This window comes from Chiloscyllium punctatum, chromosome 45, assembly GCF_047496795.1.
Source record: "Chiloscyllium punctatum isolate Juve2018m chromosome 45, sChiPun1.3, whole genome shotgun sequence".
NCBI classification, from domain to species: Eukaryota; Metazoa; Chordata; class Chondrichthyes; order Orectolobiformes; family Hemiscylliidae; genus Chiloscyllium; species Chiloscyllium punctatum.
In genome coordinates, this window is record NC_092783.1 from 16246835 (window position 1) to 16259329 (window position 12495).

Genomic DNA, 12495 nt, shown 5'->3' on the forward strand with positions numbered 1-12495 from the left:
ATTAACTAAATGCCTCTATGAGATTACAAAATTAGAGGTATACAGTTATGTTACTGGTGATAGTCTAAAACAGCTAAAGAATGCCCTAGTTTGAGCTGCTGAATTTGTTGAATTGTTCCATTCAGTATGGTGTTAGTGCCACAATACATGAATGAGGGTGTCCTCGTTTTGAAGCCTTATCTTTACATTGGTAGGTGTGACCACCAGACTAATATTGATATGGATGGATTAATATATGGCTGGTATGAGCATAGCATGGTATTGTATTGCATTGCAACTCTCTGCAAACTAAATTGTAATTTATCAGTAACTTGTTGGGGGAGGCGTATGTTTTGGAAGGGCAAATTTCTGCATTGCACATGAATTTAACTAAAGTCATCTACGCAAGTTTTAGAATTAGTAGAAAGTTGCAATTACAGTTCTTTTGTTTTTACTTTCAGATACGCTACATTTCTCAAACACAAGGTTTACCAGCTGAGTACTTGCTAAGCGCTGGAACAAAGACGACAAGGTTTTTTAACAGAGATCCAGATGCAGGATATCCATTATGGAAGCTGAAGGTTATTTAGATCTTTAATTTTAAAAAAAGGCTTCTGGGATTGACAGAAGTCTTTAAGTTAGCTTTTGAAAGTAGATGTGCAAGTTTAAAAGCTTAAAGCCCAGTACTCCCCTGAGGGGTATCACTTGTCTGCACTTGCAGCCAGTTTTTAAAAAGCAGTTTTATCTTATTCCTCCTTATCTGTAATAAAGTTCTGTGTGGTTTTTGTCTTTTCAACTCGTTAATACAACGTATGATTTCATAAATTGAAATTGTTTTGTCAAGCACAGGTGTAATCTGAACAGCTTGCTAGCTAACTAGATAATGCATATTTGAACAAGTCGGGGTGGGTACTCGATGTAACTCCTATTCTTCTCTTGAAATTTGGATGTGAAAGTCCAATTTAAATTTAACCTCGGGTGTTCTGTTTGGAGAACTCCAAGCATTACATCTGCTGAGCTATTAGTTTTTAAACTTCTGATGTATCGCTGCTGTTAGTAAATGCTGTGAACTAGTTAGCTGATTGTCATGTTTATGAGCAAAGGTATGTCACTTAATAGAGTTAGTTCTCCTCTAAGTAATTCTGATCAGCTGTAAGGATAATCCAAACACAACTTAGTGTTCAGATTCTTGTCCAGACTGCATTGCGAAGCAGCTGTTTCCTGCAAAATTCAACTATTGATCATTGTAATCTCAATATAACAAGGAAGAAGTCCCTTTTTAATCAGTGTTAAACAGCTGCAGGCATTGGATGATACTGTGTGCTATTTCCCAGCTATTGTGCAAGAAATTTTATAAAACCTCCTGTTTGCCTATCTAAGGCTATTTTTGTGTTGCTACCAAAGAAAGAGAGAGCTTGGTTTACTAGCAATTGTAAATGGCCAAAATCATGTTTTAATTATTTCAGATCATATATTCTGAATTTGGGTTAAGTGTAATTCTCTCTCTTTTTTTTGTTTTATCTGTCTCGAAATAAAATTTTTTGTGAATAAGTAATAGACCTTTAACTAAATGTGTTAAATGTTAGAAGTCCGCTAATGGTGCTATTAATTCTGAGTTATAACCAGTCACTATGAATGAGGGAATGAACAAGCATCAATGTGACCATGACAGTCTTAAGAATTGAAACTGAGATAAAAGTACATTAAGGAAATACTTAAATGTATGTAACACTTGTTAGAATTCCTTTGTAAATCTATCAAAAGCAAAGTGCACTACATGATTAATTTACTGAGTAAGAATTTTCCAAACTTGCTACCAAAAGTTGATAGAAAGCAGTTTAATGTTTAATTCTGTAGAATTGTCATGGCCATCCTATGAATTTTTAACGAGATTAATCTTTTTTAAATTTTAAAACAAATCATACTCATTGAGCTGCAGTGCCTTCTATTCAATTTATTTGATCAAAAATGGAGTCAGTAAAATGATCTGGCCAGTAGCAAGTTGAAGTTTTGGTTGAGGAAATAGTCTTCAGTGCTTCTTGTGTAGGAAAATGTATCTTTTTTTTCTCTCTATTAGACACCAGAGGAACATGAGTTAGAGACTGGGATCAAATCGAAGGAAGCAAGGAAGTACATTTTCAATTGTTTGGATGATATGGCACAGGTAAAAATGGAGTTTGACTTGTTTAACTTCTGCATAGCTCTGTTCTTATCTGTATGTAAAGCACATTTGAGGCAATGCTGAGAATTCTCACTCTAGTATTCTTTCTCTTATATTTCTCCCCACTTCTCTCAGTTTTGAGCAGGATTTGTTGACAGCGGAAGTAACCATATTTGAGACTGGTCCTTAAAACTTAAAATATTTGACCTCAATTTGAAGTGAACAGTTTCACCATGCTCATCAGATCCACTTTGGCTTTCAGTTTCAACCCATTAAATGATGCTGTTCCATCAGAGTCTTGTTAAAAATTGCTTTTGTGTAGTTGTCTGGAATTTAACATGGGCTGGTGGACAAAACAGTTCTTTCTGGTTTATGTTTGGTTTGTTCTATCATGTAATATATTTGCATTGTTATCTTTATAGTTTGAAAGTTTGTATTTCAACAGAAATATTATGCAAGTTAATTCTTTTGTGAGTAGTTTTAGTTGTCGACCTTTACTTACTGTTATTTGTAAAAGAGCTCCACAGAGCTCCCACCTGGGTTAGTAAATTTTGCATTAAGATAATGATAAGGTTTAGTTTGTACTTAATTAAATAGAGTAGCTGTGGTTGCAAAAGTTGTTCCCTTGGTTTAAGAAGCAGAAAATTGTTTTATCATAAGGAATATTGTAGGGTATCTGACATCCCCATATGAATTTCTTTTTCTGGGAGGTGAGACTGAAAATGGCACATATCATTCAGCAGCTAGAGTGACCTCATTCTTTCCTCGATGCAATGAACTTAAAAATCAGTCACTTTGCAAAGATGAGGGATCAAAGTCACATCTTCCTGAATTTTATTTCTTGATTTCCCGTTGAATGAAAAAGCTCATAGATGTAATGTTAAACATATGTAGATGCAGAAATTTTGAGGGGATTCACTGAAGACCAACAGGACAAAACTTGCACCTATCCACTGTAGAGACCCCCAAGTCAGAAACCCCACAGTCAGACTACTTAACATAACTCTGTTGGGCACCAGTCAGTTTTCGGTATTACTGGTACACTGATTAGGTAGGAATCTTGCTGCAGTACCTTGCCTTATCAATAGTTAGCTATGATGAGCCTCTCTTATTGCAAAATTCCTGTTCTGCTTAGAGCCTGTAAACTATCATTCTCCAATCAATTGTATTGTCAAACTAGCCTTGAAATTCTGAAACTTCCTGTTTGTCCAAAGTACTTCCCATGGACCAATCAACCCACAGCGCGTTCAGCAGTACTGGAAGTTGGATATTCATAGATATGTCTGAAGTTGTGTACCATTAAGAATGTAAAGTAAGAAAGTGCATATATAGTCCAACTAGTGGAGATTACAAACCCCAATCTCTCTTCGTTTTCTTCCTTATTTATTTAGATCGCCTGAATTAAGCTTTCTTGTTTGTTCTGGTGACAGTGTTACAATAGATTCTAATAAATTATGGAGCTTTTAAATGAAAGAATGAAACTAAATCCAATGTATTTCAAATGTTACTGCTTGGAGTGCTAATCGTGAGCCGAACATTTTTTCCAACACTAGTGAAATCAATTTCGTTGAGCAGTATAATAACATCATTGTTTGCCAATCTACTTTCAGTTTAAAAAATTCTGATTCTTATTGCAGTTTTAGAAACTACCGGACCACCATCTTTTTGTCCTACTCATTCGGCTGCCCTCCTGATAGCAGTGACTTACGCTGGTACATTGTTCCATACTTAGCCCCCAGCACACGTCTGTGTTGTATGCACAAATCAAGCAAATTATATTGGAAAAATTCCTTTACAAGGAGTCTGGTCTAGTCTGCTAGTTCTCCTGAATGGAGAACTGTACAGTATCTAGAGAGAGATTAGAAGAGAAAAAAATTGGCTTGTAACTTTCTGGTCATTTTTTCCTTTTCACTTTAAACCTTGTATCATTGTCTAGTAGTGTTAAGACCAATTATATTACCCTAATTATATTGCAATTAAAATTTGCTACAGGCCAGCATCCTCTGGTCTTGTTTATTTAAAATTTAATCATTGGGAAGCTTGTCTTTTTTTTTAAAATAATATTTCTGGAGTAAGGACAAGTAAGAAATTAATATTGGGCGGCACGGTGGCACAGTGGTTAGCACTGTTGCCTCATAGCGCCAGAGACCTGGGTTCATTTCCTGCCTCAGGCGACTGACTGTGTGGAGTTTGCACATTCTCCCCGTGTCTGCGTGGGTTTCCTCCGGGTGCTCTGGTTTCCTCCCACAGTCCAAAAAATATGCAGGTTAGGTGAATTGGCCATGCTAAATTGCCCGTAGTGTTAGGTGTAGGGGAATGGGTCTGGGTGGGTTACGCTTTGGTGGGTCGGTGTGGACTTGTTGGGCCGAAGGGCCTGTTTCCACACTGTAAGTAATCTAATCTAATCAGTTATGTTCTTTGACAGTTCATGCCTTTACTGGATTTAAAGTCTTTGCATGTTACTAAGTGTTTAGTGTACAACAAGATCGGTTCCTATGCAATGCTGAGTACTTAATCCACAAATGTATTTAGTGATAGAGGATTATTATTGAACATTATACACATGTTGATAAAGATTCTTTTACCAATTCCCAGGAAATAAAAAAAATATTGTCTGCATTACTACATAAGAGACTTGAACAAGAGAAATACTCCAAAGTCTCAAGGGCCATTGAAATTTGCCAAATACACATATTCATCTCTTAAACATTTTGACATTTGGTATTTATTGATATGACCTGAAACATGTTAGTGCAGTGAAAGGAACTAGCCAAACCCCTGCCATATTTTTATCCTCAGAAAATCTGACCTCAACCTGTAAACTGTGCACTTGACACTTAAGTTAGACCGAAGATTGAGTACAATCTTGAGATAGTCATAGTCTCTGTAACTTCTTAATACTAACTTATTTTTTCAAGATGACTGTCTTAATTCAGTTAATGACAAACCTATTATCACATTGTCTCTCTTTACTGATTGCCAATGATATTGTGTAATATTTTCTGCTTTTAGGTGAACATGCCAAATGATTTGGAGGGAACAGACATGTTGGCAGAGAAGGCAGACCGGAGGGAGTATATTGATTTGTTGAAAAAAATGTTGACAATAGATGCTGACAAGAGGGTTAATCCGTTAAAAACCTTAAACCATCCATTTGTTACCATGACACATCTACTTGACTTCCCTCATAGCAATCAGTAAGCTCTTTAAAACACATAAATATTATTTGTGAAATGAAAGACTTTGTATCTTGAGTTTGGAAATTATAATGTTTCACCTGCAGAAAGTTGCCTGACTCTACCCCTGTCTCAGCTCATATGTTGCAGGAAACATTTTCCTTGTTTTGTTCCTTCTAGATTTGTGTTCCATTTGTACCTCTTACTGGCGCTCTCATCTTTCCACCTACATAAACTTGAGGGCTTTCAAAACTTTGCTTTCTTATTCTAACTTGCACTGAGCTTCATCCATCAACCCCTATGCTTGCTGATGTACATTGACTCCTGATGACTCATGGCTCAATTTTAAAATTATCTTCCTCATTTTCAAATCATTTCTAGTCTTGGTCCTTGCTATCTCTAGAACCATGTACAACCCCCTGAGATGTGTGTTCCTCCAGTTCTGGGCATACTCACACATCCAATTTTAAATGCCCAGCAATTGTTGGTATTGTCTTTGTCTGCTAAGGCCAACTGCTTTGATATCAATTTTAACTACTTCACATTCCTTTTTGTCAAACCTATCTACCATTTTATTTTAAAGATAATTCTTCAAATATACATTTTGAATATACATTTTGACTAAACTTTTGGTCATCTATCTTAATACCACTTGCATTTGCTCAAAGTCAAACTTTTTGATATTGCGCCTTGGATGTTGAGATGTTTTACAATGTTAAAGGTATTCTATAAATGCAGTGTTTTCGTTCCTAGTTAAGGTCTTATTTAAAGCTACTTTTATGCCATGTAAATATTGTGCAAGCACATGTTTCTCAAAACAATCCAACAATTCAAAATATGTCAATTAAACCAGGCATGCAGCTTGCTGTCCAAGTGTATTTCGTTGTCTGGAAAATCTACCTCCTTCATGCAATGACAGATCAGATATACCCCACACTAATTTTTTTTCGTCTGACAAAAGAAACCAAATAATAATACTTAATGATAGAGTGGTACAGTGCAGGCAGTACTTAACTGTAATTTGGCAATTTATTGTGTGTCTGTGCATGGCTTCCCCAGAACCCATAAAGCTCCGCTCTTTCAAGATAAAGAAGAGTAATTGTATGTAAACCTAATGTTTCTTCTGGAGGTTAGGCACTATTATTGTACTTTTTATCCATACATTTACAAAATGTGTTTACTGCAGATGCATGGCTGTGTACAGGAATGTGTTGGAATTAAGTGTATAGCTTGTGTTTTTAATCCCATTTAAAAAATGAATATATTGACATTCCTTGTAGTGTGAAATCCTGCTTTCAGAATATGGAGATTTGCAAGCGTCGAGCCAACAACTATGAAACAATAAACCAGAATAAAAGCCCATTTATTGCACATGTTGCGCCGAGCACAAGCACAAACTTGACAATGGCCTTCAATAACCAACTCAACACCATGCACAATCAGGTATGAAAATGTCTTTTTAAGCCCAGTTTAACATAATAGTGTAAAAGTTTCCTTTATTTGCTTTCTAGTTTGGTGTATTTTGAAAATCTGAGTCTAGAGTGTTATTTCATGTAGAAAGTAGCCAGAGGTTTCACATTGGTATACTAGGGACTGCGTTTTTGACTTCAAGTTGCAAACGAATGTTTGTAAAGAGCAAGAGTGCCTGGTATTGACACTGCATATGAGGAGTAGAGAATGTTCCGAATCCCAACACCGAAGTTTAGACACTTTGAGCGCAGTTATCGCAAAATGCATTTCATGCAATTGTAAGTTGATGGTCACAGAATTTGCAATGTAAATTTGCAGTTATTTAAGTCATATTCTGGAGTTGGATTTTCATCCATTTAGTTGCATGGACATTGGAGAGACAATTATACTAACTGAGCAGTTTTTTGATTCTTTCCTATGGGGAAAGAAATTACCATGTGTTGTACTCATATTCTGATACAATTTGCAGGGCGAGCGGAATTTGGTCAGCCCAGAGTCTGTTTTTGAGATTGAATTACAGGTCTTTCTTAAACTCTATGTTATTACTGATGTGAGAGACCTTTTATTATAACCTGTTTGTTAGAAAATAACGATGCTTACATTTTCTCTCACATCTCACGATCTGTCTGTATTTTAAAATAATTACCAATGTAGTGTCCTTTTTAATGTCAGTATATTGGCTATTTTACATCAATGTATGCAAATGAATTATTGGACAAACTTAATGTTTTAATACTCTGATGGATAGCAAGTAAGTCCTAAATTCCAAAAGAAGGAATTGGAGAAAGAAAATAAATGTTATGAGTAATATGGGGAAGGTGTGTTCTGGAAGGAATTATGACTAATCTAGATATATGCATGCCATATATAGGGAAACAGTCCTCCATCTCTATATTCTTAAAGCAAAATGTGCAGATGAACTGTAAGTGAGGTAGCTTAAGAAATTCTAATCAGTTCTATTATGATTAAGTCATATCAATATAAAGGTTAATTGTGGAGCAAAGAGCGCAGCTGATGTGTAACCTTTTAATATTACCTTCCTTTCAAGAGTAATAAACCAACATTCTTATTATGGCCCACAAAGTAAAGTGGATCCCCTTCTTTAATACCTGTGAGTAAAATATTGCCAGGTAGCATCTGTTAGTGGAGGAACAGCGTTAACATTTATGCTTAATGATATTTCATTAGAACCTACAAAAATTAGATATAACAGGCTTTAAGCTAATTCAGAGGTGGGGAAATGGGTGGCGTGTATGGACGGTGAATAAAAAGGATGGTTTCTAATTGGGTGGAAGATGCAGTATTGAATGTTATAGGATGATACAGGATGAAAGGATATGCCAGTGACACAGTAAAAAAACAAGGATTTGGTCTGGAAGTAGTGCACAGTTAACAGATTTCCACCATTGCTACAATGATGTCAACACTAAACGAAGCTTCCTGTCTCTTTTCAATGTTATGAAGTGACTTCTGGTCCTGCAGCAAACCAGTCCACTTCTCTGTCAAGCCCTCCCTCTCCTTGCAAAAAAAGAAATTTTGCACCTACCCTTTTACCTTCTCCTTTCTCATTTCCAGTTTTCCAAACTGCCCTTTCCAGGTGAAACAGCAACTTACTTTGTATTGTTTTTGTTTAGTACAATTTTCAGTTGTTAATGTGATCTATTTTACTCTGTGCAGGGAAGACCTCACAAATTGAGTGATCGCTTTGTAGAATATCTCTCCAATCCACTGATATCACTCCCAACTTTTACTTGACTCTACTCCCATGCTAACCTTTCTGCCCTTAACCTGTTCTTTTAAAGTTTTGCTGCGCTGCATTGGAACAACGCCTCATCTTTCAATTAAGCACTTTATAACCTTCCTAACTTAACACTGATAACATTCTGTAATTGCAAGTCATAATCTCATATATTAATTGTTTCATACCAGTTACTACCTGCCCTGCTGTATTTTCTGTGCTCATTTCAGATTTCCACCATCTGCAGTACTTAGCTTTTGAAATAATTTGACATTCGATTCCATCAGATTTGTTAGACAGTAAAACATAAGATCAGAATTAGGCCATTCAGCACATTGAATCTGCTCCATCATTTGATCATGCTTAATCTGGTTATCAACACCATTCTCCTGCCTTCTCCCTTTAAGCCTTGATTCTGTTATTAATCAAGAACATACTCCTTTTATACTTTTATGGATAGGATTTTGTTAGCTTTGGCCTCTTAGTGGTTGAAAGGTTTTAACATTGAGTGTAACTTTTTTTGCTCAAAATCAAATGGGGGATCGGAACAGTGTTAATGGATGCAAACTGCTTTGTGGGAAAAAAATGGAGAATCTTGTGAAAATACTATTTCGGTACTGATATATCTATTTTGGGAATTACTTGAATGACATAGCAGTTGTGAAAAGATAATCCTCAAGAGATGTATTGAGATAATTATTTGTGTAGAATATTCCTGGAATTCTTGAGGAAAAGATTGACATGCCGCGGTAATGGTTAAACTGGTTATAAATGTAATTTTTTTTAACTGGACAATCTACTTGCATACGATTCTGTTATAAATCCTATGAAAAGCTCCCACTTTCTTATATTGCTAACATATAATTTGATTCTTGAATTCTTTACTTCCTTTAGGCCAACACCTTGGCACCTACCTCCACAGCTGCAACCCTTTCACTGTCCAGTGCTGATGTATCTCTGCTTAACTATCAACCTGCACTCTACCAGCCTGCAGCAGCACCCGTGGCAGGGGTTGCACAAGCAAGTATGCCTCTGCAGGCTGGAACGACACAGCTGTGTGCGCAGGCTGACCCCTTTCAACAAGCCCTCATTGTGTGTCCACCAGCATTTCAAGGTAAACATCTTTTCTGCCCCTCATAACTGTCTAATTCAAATGCCATGATCCTTGTGCAATTCAAATACCCTCTCTGAAATCTGAATCCCTTCCAAAATCTATTTAATCTGCACAGACTGCCAAGCTCAAAGAGCAACATCAGCCTTACAATTTTGTGTGTATATAGACTGTACTATGTTCATATTCACATTTTCTTCTATTTTATGGCAAACCTTGTGTTTAATTTAGTTTGGAAATTGTTCAGCCCTGTGGTCAGCAGTGGATTGTATTTCTGTGGAGTCTTATTGATTTTGCTTGTTGACTGCTTTTCAAATTGCATTACATTATGTAACATAGCAAAGATTTTGGATTTGATTGGAAAATATTTTATTCTAACAATCAACTGTGATTTACATTTGCTAGTTACAGGCATCTTGATTTTTAAAAAATAATTGGAGCTGTTAGACACTAATCTTTTGAGTGCTGTTCATTGAGATGCTGCAGTTTGAGATTCAGTGGAGTGTAAACATTGAGCAATGTTGCTATGTAGAAAAATCATTAAAAGGGGGAGAGAAGACATTGGTCGGTACTGAAAGGTTGAAAGAAACAGCAACTGTAGTTGAGGAGTAATCGTAGTGAAATCTTTAATTACAGAATAAACAAATTCTGTATACGAGGAGTTGAAATTACTTAATGAGCTGGAAGCATATTAGTATGGCGAAAGTGAGGACTGCAGCTGCTGGAGATTAGAGTGGCGCTGGAAAAGCACAGCAGGTCAGGCAGCATCCAAGGAGCAGAAGAATCTATGTTTCAGGCAGGAGCCCTTCATCAGGAATTCCTTCATCAGAATTTCCTGCACCACTGTAATCCTGAGCATATTAGTATGGGTAAGGCTTGGTGTTCCAGAGCAGCATCTGAATCCACATTTAAATTCATTTTTTCTGTCACTATTTGGGTAGTTCATGTAGAGAGTTCAATATGAGGCCTGGTTTAAACTGTCCTGCTGAGTAGGTTTTGAACAGGTCATAAGATATAATAGCAGAAATAGGCCATAGATAATGTGATTTTGATAGTGTGTAATGATTGTCTGGGGGGCTGAACAAGCACCTTGAATTTAGCTGAGGCCGGCGCTTGCAATGTCCAATGAACGTCTATGTCTGTTACCCTGTGATAGTAAATGAATTGCAATCTTTATTAAATATTTCGGCTTATGTTTAATATAAAAAGTCACCTTTTAACTTTATTTTTGTGTTTTGAAATTAACTGGACATACACGCTGTGTCTTTTTATTGACAGGGCTGCAAGCATCTGCAAAACATTCTGGCTTTTCTGTTAGAGTGGAGAATGCAGTGCCTGTTGTACCACAAGCACCAGCTGCACAGTCCATTCAGATTCAGCCAGGTGTTCTTGCTCAGGTAAGTGGCTGACCAGTCTATTTAAAGCTGAAATTTGTTTCCCAATCGTGAACACATTAACTCTTGCTGGGCTCCATCAGATGGTGACATCTCTCTGGTACCATGCCTCGACAGTCATACATCATTATGGTTAAATATCACAAGCAACCAGTGGCCGTCAATAACTTTCCACCCCTGTGTATCACACTTTTATTTGTCTACCAGTGAAACAACATGAAAACTAATAACTACAGGCTAAAACTTTTCAAAAGTACAATCTCCCTTCTGAAGGTTGCCTGTGTGATTGCTTAATTAAAATTAAAACTACTTAAGATGTTGATTTACAATTCAACATAAAACTATTTTTCCAAGGATCTTTGCAAATGCTCAGGATATTTTGTAAGCTTAAATAACTGAAGCTAACTTTTATTTGTTGATTAATCTTTCCAAAACATTTTTTTTTAACTAGACCAGTTCTCCAATCCTTCACCCAAATAACTTGTCTCCGTGGTTGAATTTTGATATTTGATGCTAGCAAGCTATTCAATCACTGGCTACTAAAATCAACACCAGTTCTGTTTAGCAAGATAACAATGTGCACTTTGATATGTTCTCGAGCCACTGAGGTCTGTAGTAACACCCTGCCACTGCCCTTCTGAAATCAGTTAACCGGGATTGATTCTGGGACTATGTGGTTTGTGTCACAGTACTTCTCGAGTAAATTTGCTAAACCACCAAGGCAGTATGTTGTCAAATCTATTTGTTATTTTTTCATAGTATTTAAATTTATAGATTACTTAACAATTCTTAAAACAATTACTTTTATCAATTGTAAGTTATTGAATTACGTGAAAAGGTGCAGCTAACGGTAATTTAGCTACAAAGGCAAATAGAAGCCAGAGGCTTTAACTTGAAGAAAGCAAAACTTAAGGATTTGTGTGGATGTGAAGTTATTTGTTTAAATAAAATTATAAAAAATTAACTTTGGAGAAGTAGTTTGCACGTTACATAAATAACTTCATAAAGCATACCAATATCTCTATTTAAATTGTGCCCCTCATGCTGAAACATTTTAGGGTAGTATATACATCAAACAAGTGAAAAGAGCCCTTGGAATGTATGCCTCCATAATCTGGTATTAACTAAATGTTAGTATAATTACCCACTTATGGGTAGCAGCTTTTCCCTATCTGGTTTTTGTTTTGTGACTATAAAACTAAAATAAGATATATTTATATTTTAGACCTTCCATCATAATGAGGAGGTTTCAGGTCACTTCATATCCAACAACCTGCTGTTAAAGCTCTGCTTGCATTTTGACAACTGTGAAAAAGTCCACCACAGCAGTTGAGACAATTGACAACATTCTGAAAGTAGAAGCCATTTCTTTTCCTACCTTCCCATATTAATGGATGGGGTTGGTGGGGAGAGAAGATCCTTTCTTTTTTAAAAAATAGTCTCGGCGGTACAGATCATCATCTTCA

At 36.3% G+C, this 12495-nt stretch overlaps 1 protein-coding gene across 5 annotated transcripts in view; it reads left to right on the forward strand.

The window, feature by feature from the left end:
- The window catches only part of LOC140467188 (homeodomain-interacting protein kinase 1-like), a 110281-nt gene that overhangs the window by 74068 nt on the left and 23718 nt on the right, over window positions 1–12495 (forward strand). For all 5 annotated transcript variants that reach the window (XM_072563365.1, XM_072563368.1, XM_072563369.1 and 2 more), the window contains 6 exons: window positions 441–560; window positions 2057–2143; window positions 5153–5337; window positions 6597–6759; window positions 9419–9638; window positions 10914–11032. In XM_072563365.1, the coding sequence (XP_072419466.1) occupies window positions 441–560; window positions 2057–2143; window positions 5153–5337; window positions 6597–6759; window positions 9419–9638; window positions 10914–11032 (894 nt within the window). The remainder of the gene's footprint in view (window positions 1–440; window positions 561–2056; window positions 2144–5152; window positions 5338–6596; window positions 6760–9418; window positions 9639–10913; window positions 11033–12495) is intronic.